Below are 25,265 nucleotides of genomic sequence, written 5' to 3'. Positions count from 1 at the left end.
ACTAAGCCTTTGCCAGTTGGTTATGTTTAGAGAGATTTTATTATATAGTCTCATTGCAGCCTAGAAAGCTGACTGACTTTGTTACTAAGCAACAGCACTGAGACCCAGAGGTTGCAAGTCTCCCTCAAATTTCACTACTAACTAATCTAACACTGCTGCTAACTCTGCCTCTTTAAAATGAAATTCTTTTAAAGCAAATCAAAGGGTCCACACTGGGCAGAGGATTCTAGAAATGTTAAACAATTACAGTAGAGCTTCTCAACTTCCTCCAGAAAGAACTCCTGTATGAGCGCTACCTAACCAAGGACACTAAAGATTTGTGCATTCAAAATGGATGGCTGTATCCACAACCATTCTCAAAATCACCGCATTTCCAGTCTTTAGATTTGTTGAGATCAGCTCCACCATCAGAGATGAATTGTAGAAATGTATGTTCTAAACAAAGCAGAAACAGGCTCACACATACAGATCACAGACTGATGGTTGCCAGAGTGGAGGGAGTTGGGGGACTGGGGGAAAAGGTGAAGGGATTGAGAAATACAGATTGGTGGTTACAAAACAGTCATGGGGATGTGGAGTACCGGTATAGCAGAGGAAATATAGTCAGTAATATTGTAATGACTGTGTAGGGTGCCAGTTGGGTACTGGAAATATCAGGAGAATCACTGTAGAATATGTGATTGTCTGACCACTATGCTGCACACCCGAAATTAATACAAAATGATGTTAAATGGAAACTGTAATTGAAAAAAGTTAAATAAATTAATAATGAATTAACATTAAAAAATATGTTCATATTAGTACAGGAAAAGATTATTTCAGATATATTTGCTGACCAGCCCATTGGCTAATTTTAGGTTAAAAATGGATCCTTTTCTACCCAAATACAAGTTAGTTCAAAATGAGATGGGGTGGCCATTCTGTTTGGCAGTACTCCTGAGGATCTTAGCCAGTTCCTTGAGGACTGTGAATCCTTCCTCCAACTTGGAGCTGCTCTGCAAGCATGTTGGCTCTGGTGCCATGTGTCTGACCACAGCCCGTGGCCAGGCCAGGGGACGTGGGGCCCAGTTTTGCTGTCTGGCACCCTCGGCTTAAGGCAGCTCAGAGGCAAACACAAGAGGTTCTATGAGGATGAAGTTGGTTCTGAACAACACACAATGTGCAAGTAAAGCCTTGCACATAAAAGCCTGCTGGTTGATTTAGTTGGATGGAAATCTAGAGTAATAGCTGTTCAGCTTTCAAAATTTGTATTATGCTATCCATCTCCAGATTTTAAATTTTTATCAAGATTCAAAGAAAGATCTGAATACCAAAGAAAACCAGTTAGTAGTTGAGGGTAGGGACTTTGGAGCCAGAATTCAGGTTCAGGTCTGGTCTTGACACTTGGTTATATCATCTTGAGCAATTATTTAACATTTTGGTGCCTCTGTTCCCTTGTTGAAAAATGAGGATGATAATAGTACCTATCTTAGAGAATTGTGAGCATTTAAATGGGCGAGCATATATATATTAAGCCCTTAGAATAATGTGTGCTATATATAAATGCTTCATGCTACTGATTATTCTCATTATTCTCAATATCAGTATTTTAGCCTGTGGTTTAATAATCAATATGCTGAATTTCCAAGTGAGAAAAAAAGTAACGTATTGCCTACTATCCCATTTTGAAAGGAAATTACAATAAGAGGAAGAAAATAAACTCATTACAGAAATTTCGCCCTTTTACTTTTTTCTCACTTAATTTTAAAATTCTCTTCTATACAAAGATGTCAATAACCACATTTCTACACACTTTACAAAGGAAAACTAAGGCGTCCATGGGTCACACTGTATTTGGGATCAGTTTACGAATTCAGGCATAGAGAAAAGGGTGAGTTGGAGATAAGATGATTCAAATAGGAAAACAAAAAGAAAGTAATAAGAAAAATAATGGAGAAAAATAAGAATAGAAACAGGAAACACAGAGAAATTTGGATTAGGATATGGAGATGAAGATCCACTATTTCAGTGTCATCATCTGTGCCAACAAAGAATTAAAGAATAAAATTAATTTGAGCCTCTCACTCCTCTCCCTGTACCTTAACCAAATAGACTAACCACTAATAGCTCATTAATTTGAGTTTTCCTTCCCCTTTCTGGAGCCAAAGGAGTGGGCAAGAGATCTCAGTGGTTTGCATAATTAATCCCCTTATCAAGACTGTTGTCCCCATGTCCCTGCACTGGGAAGAGATGGGGTTTGTGACATCTGTGTCCCAGGACACGTGTTCTGTGCGCCCGTGGTTCTGAGAAATATTGAAGGCAAGATATATTTTCTTTCATATGCAGTCAGTTCCATTTGGGGCCACTTACACTTAATTTGAAAGCTATACTTTACCAGACTTCTGCTTTTTTACTCACTTGAGCTTTGGAAGAAATTGTAAGAATAACAAAATGCATTGTATTTGTTGTAGGGAAGTGTTTTTCCTCCCTTTTTCTCATTAGGTAAACAAAGAACAGATGAGAAACATTAAACCTGTTCTTTGCAGATGAAAGCAACATGTACTTAGATTATCAGACAATGTTGAAGCAAAACAGCAGTAAAATTTGTTTGACTGCAACATTGGTGACTCCTAGGGAGGAGTCCCCCAGCCATTTGACAAATGCGGTATTCCCCGAGCACTTGTAAAATTAGGAAGTGCATTAAGGAAGCCCCTGTTTGAGTAGCTTTTCTGATTGCTGGACGGATAAGCATGTTAGAGGCATTACTTTGGGTTTTGAAGCCAACGCCACTTAATCTCCTAAACTTCAGTGCATTGTAAGAACCAAGAGAAGAAAACGCTGTGTGAGACGGCTTTGATGAATTGGGGTGAACTTATATTCTTAAAGGCTGTTCAAAGGCTTACTTGACCTTGGGAATTAGAGTTGACCTGAAATCACCTATCAACTTAACACGCATTTACTTGGTGATTTAGTAAAAACTACTTGTATAATCAACGGGTCTCGCTAATAAGAGCAATATGTTTACTCTACTTTCCTTAATTACTGACAGTGGCTTTGGTTATAGAAATCATTTTCACAATTTCATTGAATTCTAGAGTCTATATAGAGCTGTTTCTTCTAATATATTTTCCTCATTTCTTACAAGGCAGTTTGGATGGAGAACAAAACTGAAAAAGACAAAAAAAATTCATGGAAAAGCTGTAGGGCAAATGGAAATGCAGTGTTCAAAGTTAATGAAAAATGTTTGGGGTAACAAGGTTGATGAAAAGGGAGGGAGCCTAGTGGCCATGGCACTGGCTGAGAAACCAGACCTCGCCAGAGGCAACCCGGCTGGTTTGGGAAACCTCGGTGATAAAACGTCGTGGTGGAAACCTCTGCAGTGCATGTTAATACAGAAGTTTGGAGACAGAGGGCCTGAATTATGAGCAGCGAATAACATCATAAATGTAGCAATTCTCATATGCCAAACCTTTGTGAAAAGCAGTTGGATGGAGAAATGCTGGAGCTTTTAAAAGCTCCCTTTCACTTACTATTTTTTTTCAACTTCATGCAGAACTAATTTTATACACTGTTCATTTGATTTGAAAATGCCAGCGTCTGGGTATCATTAAAGAGCATTATTGAGGGAGCCACTCTTGGCAAAGCATTTTGCTTAAAATGCTTATTAGTTCTTAAGTCCCTAAAGAGTTGTAGACAGGACGGAGAAAGTGTACCTCCATTTACCTAACTCCACTCCTCCGCCTTTGTCTGGAGCAGGTAGCTCCCCTTCTGTTGGGAGGCTATTTCTCCTTGGCCCATAAAGGCGCCAGGAGGGCTGTGGGGGCCACGTTACTTAAGGAATAGACATAAATAGATTTTGAAAGGTCCACCCCAATGTCCTATGACCAAAGCCTCTTGGAATTTCTTTGATTTCTAGTTGACATAAATTAGAATTACACAGGCGTGAAGAGTCTGCCCAGAAAAGAACAGAGAGGCTGCTGGGGGAGGAGAGGCTTCTGTGTGATCCTATTGATTATCCCGCTGCCTTCAGGCCAGGGCCTCTGCAGAGACTGACTATTATTGATCTACACTGTGGAAATAATCAAATTAATTCATTTCTCGTCAAATGGCCATTGCCAAGACCTTTCTCCTCACCTGTCCCAATTCCTGAAGTACTTAGCTGAGGAATGAAATAGGTGATTTTTTTAATAAGAAATTCTTTCTTGAGGTCATATGAAATCTTTGTTTTCACACAAGTTCTTCATTTAAATGGGGGAGGCATTTCGTTAGTCAAGTCAATGAGAAGCCATACAGAAAACAAGTAATAGAAACCAGTCAGTTCTTTAAAGCCAGGAATCTGCTTTACAACCTTAAAATACCAAGGGCCAAGTTTTGTGTGCCCAATTTAATGTAAAAATATTCAGGAAAAATTGACCACTGCATTTTTCAGGAAGTAATTATGGTAAGAGAAAGCCTCAACAATCTAAATATTTCTGTGGAGAAAACGGAGTTTTTATCAGCTTATTTAGGAATCATAAGCAGGAAAGCCCTATGGGGAAAATAATATAGGACCCTGTAACTAATATACAGAACTAACTGGGAAAATCAGTTTAAGGGAAAATAATTTGTGGGGCACTGTGTCCAGGACTGTTTTGGTAGCAATTCAGCCATGAAACAAAGTGTGTACCTGCAGGGACTCCCCTCTGCCCTGCAACGCAGGCACAGCTGTTTCCAGATTGCCCATAGCCACAATTTAAGACTGAAAATTTATGCCTTATCAAAGAAAATAAAGTGAAAAAAAAAAGAAAGAAAACACTCTCGCCTAATAAGGCAGGAGTGGTCTGACTGCATTGGGTCACGCAGTCCTAGGTCATGAGCAACGCAGCCATTACATGAGCAACCGGCAGTGCCAGTGCCATGTGCACCAGAGGAAAGGGGAGGTGAAAAACAGTGAGAGGGGGGCTGGGGCTCGAAAACCTGAACTTCAGTCCTTCACTCGAAGTATCAGCATCTTGTTTCTTTTGCTGATAAAACAGTCTCTCCAGGTGATTTTCACATAGGAGCACTTTAAAACACAGTTTTACAGCCCTCTCCTGATTATTCCTGGTCATGGGAACAGGGATAAACACATCAGCTGAAATATAGAGTTACCACACAACCTCATGTTAGCCCAGTATTCCCATCTCTTCGTCCTCCCCTGTTCACCTAAACTGCTATGAGGTGGTAGCTGAAAGACCTTTCCTGTGTTTAAATATTAAACCAAGAAAACGCTGGCTTGGAGCTTGATGACAGAGGTTTAATTGGTGAGCACTAGTGTTTTCAAATTTCACTTTTATCATTTTACTATCTGTGGGACTTTGGACAGCTTCATCTCTAAAAGCCTCAGTTTTATCATCTGAAACAGGTGATATTATTTACCCCATAGGACTGTGACAGGATAGAAATATTGTAATAAAGCACTTAACCCAAAGGCATGTACACTGAAAGTACTCGAAAAATGTTAACTACTACTAACTATTATTATTTTCATCATTACTTATTCATGTGGTATACCTACCTGCTCTGCAGCCCTGTGTCTGATATTTAACCATGATGTGAACCACCTGGCTCATAATGTTCTAGCCATGAATGAATATTTTTTATATACTAAGCTCTTACTATGAAAAACTAGGCCCCGGATAATGATTCTAAAAAATATATAATAGAATCTATTTTCCTAAATAATTACGACCAATTTAAATTGCAGCCAAATTTACAGGGGAAGAAGAAACCTAGAGACCAGCAGATCTCGGTTCTTCCTTGTGAGCAGAGAGAGTGCAGACCTGCCGCGTGAGATGCCAGTCAGGGCTCTGGCCGGGACCATCTGGCCTGTTCCTTCAGGGAAACCAGCATGTCCCTAGAACCTTTTAAGGGAGAGTGCTGCAAATAGCTGCTTATGTTTTGCTCACTTATCTTTTGGGACTGATGTATAATAAAATTGTTTGTTTTTTCTTTTTCTTTTGTAAAGGAGGAAGGAAAGGGCCTCCAGTTCCCTAAACGCTGTAGGGTAGATAGACTGTTCTGTTGGAGTTTGCCTGAAGGCACCCTGGAGCCTCAGTGCTTTGCAGTAAATAATCTCCTTAGACCTTTGATTTGACTTAACTAATTATACAAAAGAATTCGGTTCCAGGATCATATTATTTCTCTGATTTTGAAGTAGGAAAGGTAACAGCAATTTCTCAACAGAGCTCAGATAAGATCCCAGAACTCCTAAGCACCTGACATCACCGGGCAGAAACAGGGACGGCCCGCAAAGGCTGGGGGTCCGGGGGATGGCTGCCCGCTGCGGCGGGAAGGGCCAGCCTGCCTGTGGGGCCAGTCACACGGCAGCAGGTCTCAGGGCCTGCCTGGTTTGGGCCTCAGGAAATTTTGGTTTGGCAAGTAGTTTTTCAAAGAGAAAATCTAACCACCCCCCCAGCCATTTTTTATTATATATTTTATTCATTTATTCAAGAAACATCTCTTGAGCTGCTTATTATGTAGGTGACAGGCCAGAAAAAAACAGTGAACAGGATAGAGTTCCTACCCCATGGACCCACGGCCCCCTGGGGTGTTGGGGGCAAGACCAGCAATTGGCAGCCCATGTACTGTAAGGCTGCAAATTCATTTTCAAAACTGTCACCCAGAATTATCTTTCTTCCGCATGGAGAAGTACACTTATGTACCACATCTGCTTTCAGCAATGGTCCTCTGGAGTCCTATTTTTCTGCTACTCTGCTGTTAAATTCCTGAAAAGCACTGACTATGAACAGTTGTCCTTACTTTTCCACTGTTCCTTCCGATCTGTTTCCATGTCACCACACCCCTGCTTCTATTCTTTCCAAGGTCATGGCCTCCATGTTACCAAGTCCAGTGGCCACCACTCTGTCCACAACCTGCTCCATCTCTTAGCAGCTGCATCCAAATGGTAACCGTTCCCTCCTTCTTGAGAATGCTTTTCTCTTGTCTTCCATGTCACCATGCTGTCTACACAGCCTTTCTTTCTCCATGTCCTACGGTGCTTCTGTGTGCCTCCATTTCCTCATCTGTAAAGTGGAAATAAAAATAGCACCTGTTTCAATGGCTATTGAGAGGATTAAGTGAGTTAATATGTGTAAGGTTTCTTCCGTGAAGTAAGTGATAAGTAGTAGCTCTTATTTGTTGTGGTGGTTAATTCTTACCTGTTTCATCCCCATCATTCCCCTCATTAGACGGTAAGATCCGTGGGTTTCTCCTATGTTGTATTGCCAGGCCCTACCCCAGTGGCCGGTATATTTTAGTTGCTAAACAAATATGTATCGGATGATGGGTGGATGGATAGATGGATGAGAGAATGGACAGATGATGGATGAATGGATTGGATTGTGTTGCCCTTCTGCATTCTGTGTAATGCTAAGTTTCCGAGGAGGTTCCTTCAAGCTGTTGGGAGTGACAGAGTGGCTAAGAGGACATGGTTCCTGGCCTTGCAGCTGTCAACCACAGCAATGCCACTGTTGTTGCTTTATTTGTTTGGTTTATTTACTTATTTATTATTTTGTTTTGCAGAAGTATTTTCCAGATGCAAGCAAATTTGAAAGCCATTAGATCCCACTGCTTCTTAATAATTTGATTAGAAAAAGCATCTAGGCAGAGAGGAACAAACAAATAAGTGAGAAAGATGACACGTTGGATTTAATACCAGCTTCCTGTAGCTGGGGAATTCTGAGAGTAGCTAAAGCTCTCCAAGTTCCGAACAGTCACAGAGTTCAGGCATCTGATGTGTGTTTGGATTCAACATCCTTCAGAGACTGACCCTGAAATGCTCTTGATTTATGTAGACTCTCTCTCTCTGAAAACCCAAAATATCACTTGTTGTCGAGGTTTTATTAATCTGCAGACATACAGATGGATTTTATGCAGAATAAATTTTTTGCTGATAATAAGTTTGTTTCAGGAAACAGGTCAAATGCATAAGTTTTACCTGATGTAAACTGCAATTTTGGAAAGAAATGTTGTTATCAGATGTCCACTGGTGGTTACCACTGCCATAGGCTTTATGTAAGAAAAAAAACAAAATCAAGAAAGCCGTTAAGCACAAGAGAAAACATATTTTTCACTTCTGGGAGTTTTCTCCCTCAACTGTGTTTTTCAGCTTAATTTTGTGAGTTTAATTTAGAAACACCCAGATGTGTTCTGTAAATGCATTGCACTCACCACTCAGTGACTGCATTAATTACCGTATTAGGGCCCAGCTTTTCTCGAATACAAGATCTTTTGCTAAACCACTTGGAGTGCCTACAGATGACTGTCCAAGTGGCTTTCTCCATCCTGGTGTCCCACACATGTCTGTTTTGGCTTTCATCTGTACTACACATGGAAATCTGTTTTTAAAAATGTACAGATTTGCACGATGAGTTAATTCTATGGCCATCGGGTTATGACCTCAGAATGGCCTCTGCAGGCCTGTGTACTACAGCTTACACTGGGCATAGAACATTCTTTTTGGTGGAGGATCGCATGGTGAAGCAGGGAATGAAAATGTCACTAATTTTTCTCTCTGACAGTGTGGTTGTTGGACTCCTGTCACACTAATCTCTAATTCAAGGCTTTAGATTGCCGAGCCCCAAGCCCCCATTCTCACTTAACACTGCAGGCGTTTCTGTGATCCCCATCCTCCCAGGTTCATTGCTGCTTTCTCGCTGTGCTAATTCAAGTGAAGAGAAGCGAGGCTAGTGTTCACAGGCAACCCACACTTCACGAAGAAGAGACAGCATGAAGCCAGACCTGTTGCGATATTGACAGAGCATAGCACTTCCAATCATTGCAGATTCTGAAGTGGAATGACTGCATTTGACAAAATTGACTGAATTTATGAGCCTTCCCCTGTCAGGTTCATTGTGTTCTCAGTATTTGTCTCTGTCTACACTTTGGGATTTTTAAATGAGGTTTTATTTTTTGTTTTTTATTTTGTTTTGTTTTTGCGCCACCCAAGAGTAATATCTCTTACCTCTCTATTTAAAAATATATCTTTCAAAGCCTCAGGCTATCAGTGTAAGGTTTGTGTATGAAGCGTGGTGCATTATGGGTAGCTATAATCAGCTGATTTTCATAGCAGGCGGTGTTTAGGCTCCAGTAAGATAATCCATTTTTCTTTTTAAACTTACAGTAAATACTCATGTATGTCCTCTCCCACCTCATGGGTGCTCCCTCTGAAGAAGCACTGGGGCCATGTGAGAAGAGGGTTTGGGGGAGTTTTTCCTTCTCATAGCTGTTGGGAAGGTCAGGTGGCTGCCTCCTTTGGCTGTATACACCCAACTAGAAATCTAAGACCAATACTGAAGAAGAAACCAGTTTGGTTTACCATATTCAAAGTATACCTTTTGTTTCAGGCAGTGGTGAATATTTGAAAAGAAAATGGGCTAATAAGCTGTAGGAGCAATTTTCTTTCTCCAGAACTTCTGCCTCAGAGTTTACTGTGGAGTGCAGCCTGGGAGGCGGGTGAGTGGTTGTAACCTTTCAGCAATCTTAGTTCAGACCTTGTCTTCAGGTTCCCAAGTGCAGAAATCATCTAATCTGCACCTTCTGGGAGCTCTTCAGTCGGAAGGTTTAGGCCCGCAGATCTCAACCTGAGCTGTACTTGGGAATCTCCTGGGAGTTTCAAAAAATACTGATGCCTATGCCCCACTCCTCCAACATTTAGATACATTTAGTCTAGGTTATGGCCTGGGAATCAGGATTCCTAAAAGATCACCAGGTGAATCTAACAGTTGGGTGGAGAACCACTATATTCTCATTTGCATTCTTAGTTGCAGACTCAGTTTAATTCATCCCACATCAGTAAACATGGATCAGACATTTGTGGTATATGAGTCACTGTGGGGTTCATGGAGAAGGCCTGGGTGTGACCTGGGAAGGAAGAGGGAAGGAAGGGAATGTGAAGTCGCCTGCAGCCAGGAGCAGCCAGGGTGCCCTAAACTCACACCCAGAATCATTTCTGCAGCCCACACCAGGCTGGGTAGGGCCCTTTCCCCTCATTGTGGGCTCTACCTGCAGCCTGTTTGTGACTGTCTAGCTGCTACATTATCCTCCTGCAGACCGCTGGGCAGCTCAGCCTTGCATCTGAAGAGAAAGCCAAATTGGTGAGGTAAAAAATTATAAAAGTGGGCCCTGGCTGGAGTGGCTCAGTGGATTGAGCACAGGCCTATGAACCAAAAGGTCACTGGTTCGATTCCCAGTCAGAGCACATGCCTGGTTTGTGGGCCAGGTTTCCAGTGCAGGGCACACAAGAGGAAACCACACATTGATGTTTCTCTCTCTCTCTTTCTCCTTCTCTTCTCCTCTCTCTCAAATAAATAAATAAAATCTTAAAAAAAAGAAATTATAAAAGTGGTGCCTAATTCTTGCCCTCCCTGCTCTAACCTTAGAGCAACATCACAAGGATGTGGCATATGACCCAAACAGGACTTGAGAAGTACTGCCACAAAGGGAGGGAAATGGAATCATAAAAATCTACCAAGGCCTGCAGAGTTCATGTTGTTGGCTGAGCAGTGTCCTGGAAAAATCAATATATTATCTACTCTTTTATTATTTGTTCTTAGTGTCCTATTTAAAATATTTTAAACTGAACTTAGAATAACTCGTCTCATTTCCATAAAATCCGATCTATTACTAAAATTCCTATTACCTTTATCTTACTCATTTTAATATGTGCTCACCATGGGGCCAATGGTCACTTGATGAAGAGCATTTAGGCCTCATTGAATATGTGTTGTCCAAGATGACTTTTGCAGGCACTTGGTGAATGCCAGGTTCTATGATAGCCAGTATGCTGCCCAGAGAGCCAAAAATCTCAGGCAGAGAGAGAGAGGCTCCACAGGCAAATTGCCCCAGAGACAACACTCTGCCTCTGGGCTCCCAGGAGTCAGCCTCTGGGGCCGTTAGCAGTGAGTGACATTGCCCAGGGAGTCTGTGAAGAATGACAGACCCATGTGAGGGCCAGAGCTCTGAATTAGGAGGCAGGAGGTGAGTGTGCTATTTGCAACACCTTAACAAACATACTGTGGGCTCCTTACTTTTCCCACCTGTAGACAGGGAGATCCATTTTCTTCACCACCATCTCCAGCCTCAGAGAAGTGCTATTTGAAACATCTTAGTTCAGTTATACACCTGAGTGAGTGTGCTGTGTGGGCTGGGAAAACACTGGCTACAAAGCTTATGAAGCAAAGGACGAATTGTTTTACTCAAGCTTACAGACGTGTTTCCCTTCTTTCCTGAATAACATGTGTATGTTTAGTGCATGTCATACACAGGCTAATGCCTCTATGTCCTTCAGAAGTCCACTTGAATGGTATTTCTTTCCAACCATCCTGGAGAAGATCAGGTGCCCACTAAGTTCCCCTGTCCACAGCAACCTGCACTTCCCCCAGAAAGCGCCCCTGCCCCGGGATTTGCTGTTGCTGGTGTAATGGTTTGTCTCCCCTGTCCTAAGAGGGCAGACGTGTTTTTCATGCTGGCCAGTCTACCTGTGGGACACAGAAACATGTCTTGATGGGAGAGAGGAAAGAAAGCATTTCAGTTTATGGCACAGGGTGGTAGCCCTGCCGAAAGGCCCCTTGTTTGTCTTGCAGCTTCATCATGTTTCCATCGAGTTTTAAAGTCTCACAGGACCACTGCACGGGACAGAATGTTCCACAGGCCAAGTGGCAATCATTATAATTCATATTCCCCCAGAGCAGCCATTTTGAAGAGATTACAAAGGACTTTGAAATGAGTTTATATGTAAACTACAATCATTTTTCTTGATGGTAGATGGAAAATGAATGCCAGTGAAGCTGTGTGACTCTGTGAAATACTAATGCCATCTGAACCAGTTTATCTGTAATTGGGGGCATGAATGCTTAGATGCCTAGGGAATAGTAGATGCTCACTGAATATTTTTCCCTTCTCCTCCTCCATACTTCCTGGAATGTGAACATACTTTTATTTTGCTGTATTAGTTATTTGGATGAGAAATTAACAAATTACTTTCAAGCATTTCACCAAAATGAATGATGCTGAAGAGAAGAAACATGTTTGATTTATCCCCACTACATGAGAGCCTAATACCGATGAAGACCAAGTTTCTCAGTGAGGGGCCCGGGGCAAGTTGGTTTGGAGAGTTTTTCTTCCCCTGAGACTGTACCATCCTGTCGCACTGTTATCTACACGCTTCCTGGGACAACAGATGTCATGCACCACTGTGACAGTGAAACCAACAACAATGGCAAAAGGCCCCTCAGTGGCAAGTGCCCCGGGTTCCACTTGCCCGGTAGCAGTGAAGGCGTGTGGAATTGCTGAAGCCCAAGAAATCATTGGGTAGAAATAGCAGTGTTTTGAGTCAGGAGATCTGTGCACAGATCCTACTGCATTTCCAGATAAATTGTGATATTACAAGGGACCTTCAATGTCACAGAAGTTCTAAATCTTCTGCAGGGTCCTCCTGGTCCTGCCACCCTGAGCAGACTGCTGATACACTAAAGTATTAAATCTTCTGAACCATGTTGAGTTTTTGCAAAGTTTTGGAAGCCAAACTCTATGCAGTTACCATTCACATGTTTCTCAGTGTTATCCAGCCAGTGTAGTAAGTCATTGATCTCCAATAGGAAGGCTGCCCTCAATTAATCTGAACTATAGCTTAGTCATTTCCTGAGTACTGCCCGACAGCCACAGGGCCCAGGAAAAATTGTTGACCCACCATCATGAGCTACTTTGGTCTCCTGTGCAAAATTATTGGAAACCCCAGGGAAGGTGTATCTGGAAAGAGGTACCCAGTGATGTCAGATGGAAGGGAGAGTGGCACAAAGAATCACCTTGGGTATCAACTTCAAAGGATTAAAGGAGTTTGGAGCCTCTATAATATCAAGACTTAAGAGACTGCTACCTCTGTAGATGGAACAGTCTGGGAACAAGGTGAGCTTGTCCTCACAATTTCTGATACAGTATTATTTAGTGTTTTTTTTTAATTTATTCAATATGCATTCATTAATCAACTGCTATATTAATTTAGCCAGCAAATATTTATTGAGTCCTTACTATGTGCTGGGCATTCTCTAGGTGCTAGTGATTTGGCAGTGACCAGAAACAGCCAAAACTCCTGTCTTACCAGCTTCTATTCTAATTCGGCAAGAACATGCCAGGCCGTGTGTGGGAGACTGGGAACAGAGATGGCTACTGTGCGCCTGTTGTCAAGGGCATGGAAGCTAGGAGTGATGCAGTACGCTTTATTGTTGTTGGTGCTGATGTTTAGAGTAGCTTTCACTTTGTGCGGGGAAACTTTCTCCATTAAAAAAATGATTTTAAGTAGTTTACTGGCATACCTCGGAGATGTCCCAGTAAAGCAAGTTATAATCTTTTTGCTGGTGGAGGGTCTTGCCTTCAATTTATTTAAAAAAATGCAACATTTTGAAGCACAATGAAGTGAAGCTTAGTAAAATGAGTTATGCCTAAATTCTGTCCCTAAGTGTGATTTTAATATACTCATGTCTCAAATATTTCCCCCCAGTGATAAACATGTCCTGTTTTATAATGAGTCAAAGAGGAAATAAGAGTCAGATTAATGAATTCTTAGGAAAATTTCATCAGAAATTCTATTTTTTGAACAGTGCATATCACTGGGGAGATAATTCAGGCCCAGGCTTACCCTTCCCCGGGACTTTCTGGGGAAAGCGTTCATGAAGGTGAAGAAACAATGCGACACTCTAGACAAAGTGCTTAAACTGAATCTTGGAGACTCCAAAGTGCTCTCCTCGTCCCTCCATAGTAGCAGCAGGAATAGAAGGAAACCACAGTACGACTCACCTTCATTAGCACAGCACTTTGCCTCATATTTCTTAAAGGTGCTAATGGATGTTAACTCAAAATAGATTAAAAAACAGACAAATTGCTACTACCTTAAAAAGAATTATAATAAATTTGAAACTGTAACTTATGGTTATGTAGTCTTTGGAAAGGAATATAAAATCCAATATTTTTTATAGTTAGAAAAATCCCATGGTGCATTTTTTTCCTCTTTAGTCATAATTCCTTAAGCAACACCACTGCATATTTCTTTAGGAAGATAAAAGAGGAGACCCCCCCCAAAACACCAGAATTATCTTTTAGAGGGCAGCCCCTTGTAGTATAGGCTTCCCTCACTAGATGAGGGTTCTAGGAACTCGTCTGTGTCAGTGTACCAGCTTGTGGTGTTGTGAGAGGCTGTGCTAGGCTTCAGTGAATTTTTTTGAAGATTCTTTCAATGTGTTTGCTCATTTCATGATGGGTGATTTACAGGCACACCTGCCCACACTGCACTGAGTGTTCAGCAGTCTTTTACCAAAAACAGCATGACCCCCATGCCATACCCCCTGTTCACCCGATCTCACCTCAAGGGACTTTTTTTTTTGTTTCTCTCAATGAAAAAGTCCTCAAAAAGAAACATTTTACCGATAAGGAAGAGGTGAAACAAAACATGGCAGAAGCACTAAAAGGCATCAAAATCAATGAGTTCAAAAACTGTTTTGAGACAGTGGGAAAAAAGTCCCGATAGGTGCATTGCATCAAATGGGTAGAGTACTTTGAAAGTGACTGAAGTTTAAACATGTAAGAATAAATACACAATTTTTATAAATAAATTCCAGGAGGTGGGTTTGGTCCCTCCATGTCCACTGCATTTTTAAAACTGTATGTATAATATAGGTGTTGCCACTGATAGTTTTCAGCAAGTGGAAATTGAATAACAAAAACCAGGGGCCATGGGGAAACTTTTTACAATTTAACTTTATGTTGCTTTTTTATATTACATACATTTTATGAGTTGTAACAGAGGACAGTTCTTTTCATTCTAATGAATGGAGTTGCACCTGAAAATATGTCTGCAAATTTTGTGTGTAGGCATAAGGATTTAAAATGATGTGGAACCTCCTGGTGTCTCACACTGAACTCCTTGTGTAGGGCATGAAAGTGCTTACAGAATCCGTACAAAAAGGTGAACATAATTTGTACTTCTGAGTAAATGAAAATAACTTTAGTATGAGATTGTCACACTGATTCTCCAGGAGACACTACGTAAAAGATGGAACTTTCCCTGGTGGAACCACATGTATTTCCCTGAATAACTTCTACCCAGCAAAGCTCTAAAATGGATTATTTACATTTCCCCCACTGCGTTGTTTTGCAGAATTCACAGAGCACAGTTAGTAAAAAGATTGCTTAGAAGACATATTATATCCACAGAGGAATTCCAGTATCATTTTTCATGCAGCTCTACAAAGCCAAAGTACTGCCTGTTCTTGCCCATAACCTGTGAAAGCCAAAGAATTAACAGTCTGTATTCTCTGCTATAAGTGTATCTTACTTTATACAAGAGAAATAGATAAGTTGAATTTTGCTAAATAAAAGAATATATAAAACACATTGTGAGAGCTGACAACATAAGTTAACCCTTCTATGGAAGTATTTGCTAAAGTGAACAATTACTCTCTAATTTATATACTTCATAAATCCATATCTTCAGGTAGCAAGTTTGCTTAAGGTGAATTGTATCTCTTTCTGTAAAAGTTATCACATAGAGATACTTTCTATTTTTAAAAATTGGACCTCCAAAATAAATTGCCTGTCAACCCTAGGTATAAAACTTGTTACAGGCCCTCGGACAGTTTAGAAAAGATGTACCATAGAAGACAGTCCTGTCTTTGTGGTGGGTTTCAATGTTTTCTCTTTTCCATTCTTTTTCCATCTCTTTTCAGTTAGCTGTTCCTTGAATGCTAAGTGGCTTTGGAGCGTGTTTACTTCTTTTGCAGTGCGATACAGGTTTTCTGAGAATCCTCTCTGACCAAGTGAATTCAGCTCTCCTGTAGTGAGATGTGCATCCTTCTGGGTTTTCTGACAGGAGGGAGGAAGGTAACCTACCTGTACCATAGGGAATGGCAGGTAAAGAAAAGGGAGGATTTCCAGAAAATATGTTCTTGAGGAAGGTTCTGGAATCTCCTCCAGAGAGGATTAAGAGAAAATAGATTCTTCTTGTATATGAAGTCTATTTTAAAGGTAACTTCTTGTTCTGTGGTTATTTTATTTTGAACATTATAACTAATGTTATAAAGATTTATTTCTTAAATATCTCAGAAGTAGAACAACATTGAACGTTACTGTAGAGAGTTGGTTGTCATAACACATTGTTAGTTAACTCATGCGCTCAGTAATCGTGCCCGCCACAATAAGAGCTGAGATGTGAGGGCCTTTTTAGTCAGTCACAGTATTAGGCATATCATTACAGCCAATTCCTTATAACAGTTCTATGACATAAGTAGTTTTACCCTGATTTTATAGTTGAGGAAATCAAGTCCTAAAGCAGTAAAGTGACACCAGGATTCACACCTGTTTCTGGTTGACTCTTGCAGTCCATGTTGGCACAGCCAGTTGCCATGTTTCTTCTCAACAAGTGCAGTCAGCAGCCTGAATGACAGGCAGAGGCCTTCGTTCAGGTGGGAGAGATAGGCGAGTAAAGAGATGATGGCAGTGCAGTTCGGGAGTACTTAAATGAAAGACAAATCTTGCAGGGTGCCAGCCACAGGTGTGCAGAGAAGGGGTGCCTCGCCCAATTTCGTGGGGAGATAGCCTTGCTTAGGGAAGGCTTCCTGAGGGGAGGAGATTCTTGAGCTGAGGAGTTCCTAAGGAAAGTGTTGGTCTTTATGATTATTAGTATATTAGTGTCTAGCTTTGCCTTGTTTGTGGGTTTCTGTTTTTTAAATTATTGTTTTATCATTCATTCACCAATAACTAGGTCTGGCTCGTAGGTACAAAAATGACCATGGCTCTTAAGGATCTTACATTGGAGCATGAGAAATAGACATTTACGAAAGCAATTATACACTAACTTTATAAGTGCTATGCAGGAAAAGTAGGCAGTACTGGAAGAGTGAACAACCTGGAAACCTTCCCTCATTTGGAGAGGGGAGCAGGGACAGGGCAGTGATCGGAATTACCTGAGGAAATGACACTCGGGCTAAGAACTCAAGAATGAGTATGGTAAAAAAAAAAAAAGGTGAAGGGACGTATACTCAATAATACTATGATAACTTTGCATGGTAACAGATGGTTACTAGACTTGTGATCATACCATAAAGTATATAAATGTTGAGTCACTATGCTCTGTACCTGAAACTCATATAATATTGTATGCCAAGATTGATAATTTTTTTAAAGAATGAGTAGGCGATAGGCATGAGAAGGTGATATTTAGGGGGAAGTATATTAAAAAGTGCCCCACTATATTAAAAAGAGAGCAACAGGTGCGAAGTCTCTGAGGCCAGACAGAACTTGGGCAGCTTGATGATCTGAAGTTAAGTCAGGTGACTGGATAGTACAAAAACACACGCTCGAGAGAGAGAGGGCTAGATGATGCATGACCTTCTAAATATTTTCCCATAAGCTGCCTCAACTAAGGCAAGACTTAGAAGATAAATTTAAATTGAAAAAACTAAACAAATATATTGCTTAAAAATCCACTTAAGATCATCAGTTCATATTCCCAGCTCTAATTTGTATATCAGTTTTTTCTTTTTTATTCAACATTACATCTTATCTATATCACAAAAAGAATTAACTGCATGTCTTGTTTGAATTTAGAATAAAAGTTGATTTACATAAAAGCAAGTCTTGACTAGAGAGAGATTCTGACAAAGATTAAGTATTATCAATCCAATGTTGAAACATCAATTCTCAAATTAAAAAAGAAAAAGATTATATGTAACACAGTTTTCCAATTCACCCAGAAAACACCACATTATTTCAGAATAGTGCAGAGAACTGAATGTCATGGTCATCATACTTGTAAGCTGGCTTTCACAAGCAAACAGCAAGGATTTCACATTGTTTCAGGATTTTCCTGGTGGTCCTGATCGTTTCCGATAATGGACAGCTGTGGGGAGGGAGCTCACACCTGTGCACCACAGCACCGACTCTCAGACCGGCTTACTTAGGGTAAATGAAATATTGATGTCTTCGAAAATGCCCAAGTGTTCGGTAAAGATTTTAAATAAAGCCACCTAAAAGTTGTGGTTCTTAGGTTAATCATTTATTTATCTAAAGGATGAAGGAAGCTGTCTGCTTCTGTGATATGAACTGCAATCAGCTTAAAAATAATTGACAAATTAATCCCTTCACAGCACAGCAATTGTAAAGGTGTTAGTTTTAATTAGGCCTGTCTGATTGCCTTGTCTAATCAAGAATCAAGGTGGTATCTTTGATGGTTAAGGTCTAGTGGGGCCTTCTCTGACCCGCCAGCCATGTATGTTTTAATTATTGATTCCTCACATTTCAGCCCTTCCCACAAAGGGGCTTGAAGTTTGCAATGCCTTAACATTTAAAGGGAAAAAAAATAAACATTTTCCCCAGCATTTCTGTCTAGGACCTTCTGTAACCTGCCCACCAATCTACAGTTTTGCCCTGAGAAGCCTGCCAGGTTGACAACAAAGTCAAATGCACATTCAGATATTCCTTACAGCAGCCCTACCTCCTGAGCACTAGGTTTTCAGTGGACATTGATTTGGGTCTCAGGAAGTCTTAGTGATTTATGCTTCTGGAAAACACATTTGATTTCTTGATATGCTAAAGTCCACAAGGGTGAACGCAGTTCTCAGGAAACCAGAGCCGTCAGACAAAAAGGGGCGTGGATCTTCTCCCCCAAGCACTTCTCCCACTGTGGGGAAGGAATGAGGGCAGGCCTCCTCACGCCACTCTAAGCTGGCAGTGAGCATGGGCAGCCGGTGGTCTCGGTGGTCCGTGTGCCTGACAGTGGCTCTTCTCTGGTTACAGGTCAATGAAGTGACGGTGGAGCAGCTGGTGCAGCAGTACCCCCACATCACCTTCAGCACCGTCCTCCAGGACTGCAAGAGGACCCTGGAGAGGGCCTACCAGATGGGCTGGACCCCCAACATGTCTGCCGCCTCCTCCTAACACTCCTGCCCAAGCTCCGCTCCGCTAGGATCTAGGATCACTCAGCAGGGCAGAGGGGAGTTGTCGATCTGGGGTGGGTGAACTCTTCGGAAGGTTTTAACTGTCGCCTGTCTGTGTGTGTACCCGAGTGTGTATATTTGTGTCTCGTTTGCATACTGCATAGCATAAGCGCAATTGCTGTTTATTCCCAGGTGAGCTGGTGTTTTTCTTAAAAGTTTAAGATTTTAAAAGGCACAAACCTTTCCTTTTTTAAGTTCAAAGGCTTATTTCTCAAAAAATGTTTCTACCATGGAATCAAAATACTGAGTCCATCATTTTGAGCTTCTAATTCCTGCCACTTGGTGATGCCCCGAAACGAAGGCAACTGCTTTCTTTTATGACGAGATAGACCCATGCGCTTCTGCCAATGATAACCAGAACATAAGCGGTGTTACACTAGTTAGAAGTGTGGAAACTGGAAATTTTCGAATTTTCAAGCACATACACACACATAGGTCCTCCACTCTCTTATATACGTGCACATGTGCACGCACACACTCACCAGGGCAGTTTCTTTGTAGATCATTTCCTGATGCAGAGGCCTTCCTCCAGGCCCCTGAGAGAGCGCCATCCACTGTGGCTCTGCCTAACTCGCTGTTCCCGCGGGTGGCCAGCCTGCTGTCTGGTAGGTGACATAGGGACTAGAGAGGATAAAGCCTTTTGTGACATTTTTATATGGAGGCAACAATCCCCTGGCCAGCTCACAGAAGTTAATTATTCATTTATAAGTGGGTTCTGTTGAATGTATTAGTTGAGTTTTATGTTAACATTGTGTTAGCTTTTACTTCATGGATAGTAACTGGTTTGGATATATTTTAATGATATTTGGAGCTAATCTTACCATTGTCCACATTTAAACCACCAATGTAATTAATAGTCTGGAGTTATTTTTTAAAAATCTACAGATCATTTAATTATTTTTGTTAATTTGGGTAATTATGAAATTATATTTCTGAGATTTGGGGGTAGTCACATTAATAGAACATTGAGTGAGATGTAAGTAGACAATCTTTTTTTTTCCTTTGCTTTGCTTTGGGTATTAGAACATGTTTTTTGGTTATATGCATGTTATTTTTTGAATAGTTCTTATGCTACTGCAAAGAGCTATTGCTGGTTAATGTGTGAGTTAAGAAAAATTATAAAATCCTTTCATTAAGATTGTTTAAACTTTTCAGAAATAAGCATTTCTTTGTTTAAAGATTGACACCCTTCAGTTAAGGAAATATCTATCAGTAAATGAATATATGTTTTGATTTCACACATCTTTAGAATTAATTCATAGTAGGGACTCAGGCTCAAATAACCTTTCCTGTGTCTAGATTTATAATCAAGACAGCAGAGAGCCTTTTTATGCTCAAGAGTGATTATCTTTCCCAGTAGAGCTAGATACAAAGCCCTGACTTGTGAGTCTGCTATTTATTCTTCCCCGGTGTGGACATAGCTGTGTGTTGGTCTTTAACAGGTATACTAAGGTTTGAGTTTCACTTTCTGTAAGTCCCAATATTGCTAAAATGAGACTAGCTCTGAGAAACAAAAAATAGCTTTGCATTAAAATGCCCTTCACTTATTTATAATGACTCCAAAAAATGTAAACAACTGTTTCTTTTGATTATGTCAACATGTTTCTGATGTGGCTTTTTTTTTCTTTTAATCCAAATCAGTTAGGAAAATCTAGTCAGTACCCGCCAAGGGTATTTTTTTCCGTCACTAAATGGATTGCTAATTTAATTTGAAGGGAATAAAGTTTGTGTAAGGAAAAACAGCTGTTTACTATTAATAAACTGTGGTTCTTCTTACACATCAAACTGTATTGGTTTCATTTCCTCTCCACCGAAAAATATCTTAAATCATAATATTTTAACTGGTTTTTAATCCAATGCTAATTTATAAGGCCGTATGTATAGTAATAGTAGCTTAAGTAAATAAGCAAAAGTTTAGTTTTTATATATGTCACACTATATTTTAAATAGTTAAAGATAAAGAAGGGAGAGCCATCGATGATGTGGATGGTGCCATTTCATTTCAAAGTTGTAATAATCTTTGGAGTGTTACAGTTTGGTTGTCAGATGGCTTCAGAAGTGTATAACTGATTTTTTTAAATGTTGCATTGTTTGAATCTACAGTACAGCACTATACACATGCTTTCGCTTGGGTTGGGAGGGTGGGTGGGATTGCACTTATTCTTTAAAATGTTGACTAATCCAGAAAGCCTGATGCAGCATAGCCTGGAAAACTGCTTTGGTGTATTTGTAGAAATCTGTAGAAATATCACATTCAGCCTCAAAGCATTAATCTCAAAAAAAAAAAGCCAACCCGAAAAAGCATTACCTTGAGTGATCCTGTGATGGTTGTTAAATGTCTTCTCATTAGATGCTTTGAAATGAGGCTTAAAATGATTTTTCTGGGCAATGTAGAGTTTCTTTCTTTCTTTTTTTCTTTTTTCTTTTTTTTGGCTTAGAATGTCATAAATGTATGTGAACACATTCAATGCAGGGCTTTTTATCCTCTCCAAAATGTCAACAGTATTTTCAGAATAAAGACTATGAAATATATTGCTGTAGTAGAAAATTCTGGTCCCTTGTCTTTAATGTCTTTTTGAGTGGATAAAGGAAATTTAACTGGTTTGTAGTTTCTATATTTCTGTGAATCTTTTGACCTTGCAGTGGGTTGCAATAAAAGAGAAACAAAACACTGTGCCTTTTGTTTCATTTCAGAGACAGTAACGGTCTCCCTGAGCTGGTTGGGTGCGAGGCGCGCCGTGGTCCCTGTCCTTGTGTGCCTCCCTGCAGACTTCACGTAGGTTTGACTCACTGAGAGGAATAAACAAGACTGAGTTCTGGAGGTTCTCATTTGGCTAACAATTACTGAGATAAGATTAAAAATCAAGGGTTTAAACAAGTGGTTTGTTTAAAATCCCATTCCCTAAAGTCTCACTCATTTAGCCATTTTTTCAAATTTTCAAAAGTAAATAAATACATTTATTGAGTAAAAAAAATGTGCCAGGCTCTCGGCATTTAAAGTTCTCATCCTCGGGTTGTGCATAGCCTAGCAAGGGGACATTCTTAAAAACTAGCAATAGCATTGGAGTTCAACAGTTATAATAGCCACAGTTAAAGGGAGCACACATAGGACAGAGCAGCAGCTTTGGGAAGGAAGAACTTCACAGAGGAGAAGTATATAAAAAAAGATTTATTCCTTTTTAGAGAGAAAGGAAGGGAGGGAGGGGAAAAGCAAGAGAAATATCGATCAGTTGCCTCCCACACGCCCTGAACCAGAGACATGGCCTGCAACCCAGGCATGTGCCCTGACCGGGAAATGAACCACCTTCATGGGGAATTGAACCAGTGACCTTTCGGACTGGAGGCCGGCACTCAATCCACTAAGCTATACCAGTCAGGGCCTCAGGAGGAGCTTTTTTTAAAATTAAATTTATTGGGGTAAGATTAGTTAATAACATCATTATAAGTTTCATGTGTACAGTTCTATAATACATCATCTGTATATTGCATTGTGTGCCCACCACCCGAAGTCTGGTCTCTTCCCATCACCCTCTTTATCCTCCCCCTTCCCCTGTGGTAGCCACCATACTGTTGTTGTGTCTGTGAGTTTGCCGTCTTTGTTGCTTTCTGTTTTATAGCCCATGTATACGGGTTTTGTCCTTTTCCATCGGACGTATTTCACTTAGCATGATACTCTCAGGATCCATATGTGTTGTCACAAATGGCAACATTTTGTCATTTTCTTCTGGCTGAGTAGTATTTCACTGTATAATTGTACCACATCTTTATCCATGCATCTGTTGAAAGACACTTAGGTTGTGTCCATGCCGTGGCTATTGGGAATAATGCTGCAATGAACAGAGGGTTACATATACCTTCTCAAATAAGGTACTGAGTTTTCAGGGGTTAGATACCCAGAAGAGGGATTGCTGGAGCACATGGTAGCTCTGTTCTTAATCAGCCTCCATCCTGTTCCTGTAGTGGCTACATCAATTTACATTCCCACCAGCAGTGTACAAGGGTTCCCTTTGCTCCATAACCTCTCTAATACTTGTTATTATCATGTCTATAATAGCCCTTTCAACAGGTGTGAAGTGCTAAATCATTGCGGCTTCAATTTGCATTTCCCTAATAGCTAATGAAGTTGAGCATCTTTTCATACATCTATCTCCATGTCTTCTTAGAAGAAGTATCTGTTCAGGTCCTCCTCCTATTTTCTGATTGGATTGTTTGGTTATTTTGTTGGTGTTCAGTTGTATGAGTTTTTTATAGATTCTGGATATTAGCCCCTTATTGGTGGTATCCTTTGCATATATCATCTCCTATTTGGTTGGTTGCCTTTTTGTTTTCTTGATGGATTCTTTTGCTGTGCAGAAGTGCTTTAGTTTGATGTAGTCGCATTCATTTATTTTTGCTTTTACTTCCTTTGCCTTTGGGGTCAAGTTCACAAAACCCTTCTGAAACCAAGGTTCATGAGCTTATACCTACTTCTATGTATTGTTGTTTCAAGTCTTTTTAATAGTATCTTTAATACATTTGACTTAATTTTTGTATACAATGTCAGCTAGCATTCTAGTTTCATTCTTTTGAATGTGGCATTCCAATTTTTCCTGCACCGTTTAGTGAAGAGGCTTTCCATTCCCCATTGTCAGTTTTTGGCTTGTCAGATATTAGTTGCCCATATTTGTGTAGGTTTACTTCTGAGCTCCCTGTTCTGTTCCATTGGCCTCTGTGTCTCCTTTTCCTGCCAGTACAATACTGTTTTGATTATTATAGCTTTGTAAAGTATAGTTTGAAGTCAGGAAATGTGATATCTCTGGCTTTTTTCTCACAATTGCTTTAGCTATTCAGGACTTCTGTGTTCCAAACGAATTTGAGAATGTTTTTCTCTATTTCTTTGAAAAAATTCACTGGGATCCTGGCTGGCATGGCTCAGTGGGTTGGGTATCATCCTGCAAACCAAAAGGCTGCCATTTCAGCTCCCTGTCAGGGCACACGCCTGGGTTTCAGGCCAGGTCCCTGGTTGGGGTGTACAACAGGCATTAGATCAGTGTTTCTCTTGCACATCAGTGTTTCTCTCCTGCTCTTTTTCTCTCCCTTCCCTTCTCTCTAAAAATAAATAAATAAAATCTTAAAAAAGAAAAGAAAAATGTCATTGAGATTCTAGTGGGGATTGCATTAAATCTGTATGTGACTTGAGGCAATATAGTAGCCATTTTAACTATGTTAATCCTTACAATCCATGACATGAAATATCTTCTTGTTTCTTTATGTCTTCAATTTCTTCCCACAATATCTTGTAGTTTTCAGTGTATGGTTTCTTCACTCCCTCAGTTAAGTTTATTCCTAAGTATTTTATCCTTTTTGTCAGAATTGCAAATAGAATTAACTTTTTCCAGTATTTCATTGGTAATATATAGGAATGTAACATTTCTGTGCATTGAGTTTTATATACCGTAACATTACTGTATTTGTTTGTCATTTTTAATAGTTTTTGGTGGAGTCTGTAGGGTTCTCTATACACAGAATCATGTCATCTGCAAATAGTGACAGTTTTACTTCTTCATTCCCAGTTTTATGCCTTTTATTTTTTCCTCTTGCCTAATTGCTCTGACTAGGAGTTCTAGTACTGTGTTCAATAACGGTGGTGAGAGTGGGCATCCTTGTCTTGTTCTTGATCTTAGAAGAAAAGCTTTCAGTTTTTCACCATTGAGTATGATACTAGCTGAGGGTTTGGCATATATGGCCTTTATTATGTTGAGATACATTTCTCTATACCTATTGTATTGAGTGTATTAATCATAAATAGATGTTTTATCTTGCCAAATGGTTTTTCTGCATTTATTGGTATGATCATATGCTTTTTATCTTTTATTTTGTTAATGTGGTATATCTTTTGATTGGTTTGCATGTATTGAATCATTTTTGCATCCCTGGAATAAACCGCACTTGACGTGGTATCTTTTTAATATATTACTGTATTTGAATTGCTAGTGTTTTGCTTAGGATTTTTGCACCTATGTTTGTCAGAGATATTCGCTTGTAATTTCTTTTTGTGTGTCTTGTCTGTGCCTGGTTTTAGTAACAAGGTAATGTTGGCTTTGTAAAATGAGCCAGGGAGTATTCTGAGGAGGAGCTTTTAAGGAGGATTAGACAAGTAGTGTTACAGAACAAGGGGGGGCCTGGGACGATATACTATTATTGAAAGAAGGCCCCGGGTCCGTTATGTCCGCCACCAGAGGAAAGACGTCTCTCAATGCCAGAGATTTCTGAAAAGGAAAGGAAATGTTTATTTAATGCTAT

The 25,265-nt window shown here is 40.2% G+C and overlaps 1 protein-coding gene across 2 annotated transcripts in view; it reads left to right on the top strand.

Annotated features, from left to right (window-relative positions):
• The window catches only part of FBXL17 (F-box and leucine rich repeat protein 17), a 470,512-nt gene extending 448,860 nt beyond the window's left edge, over nt 1-21,652 (top strand). For both annotated transcript variants that reach the window (XM_045837972.1, XM_045837971.1), the window contains one exon: nt 18,784-21,652. In XM_045837972.1, coding sequence (XP_045693928.1) covers nt 18,784-18,924 — 141 coding nt within the window. In that variant the 3' untranslated portion in view covers nt 18,925-21,652. The remainder of the gene's footprint in view (nt 1-18,783) is intronic.
• The last annotated feature ends 3,613 nt before the right edge of the window (nt 21,653-25,265 follow it).

Source organism: Phyllostomus hastatus, unplaced genomic scaffold, assembly GCF_019186645.2.
Source record: "Phyllostomus hastatus isolate PE091 unplaced genomic scaffold, TTU_PhHast_1.1 phas_contig_254, whole genome shotgun sequence".
Taxonomy (NCBI): domain Eukaryota; kingdom Metazoa; phylum Chordata; class Mammalia; order Chiroptera; family Phyllostomidae; genus Phyllostomus; species Phyllostomus hastatus.
This window is presented reverse-complemented; position numbering and strand designations above follow the sequence as displayed.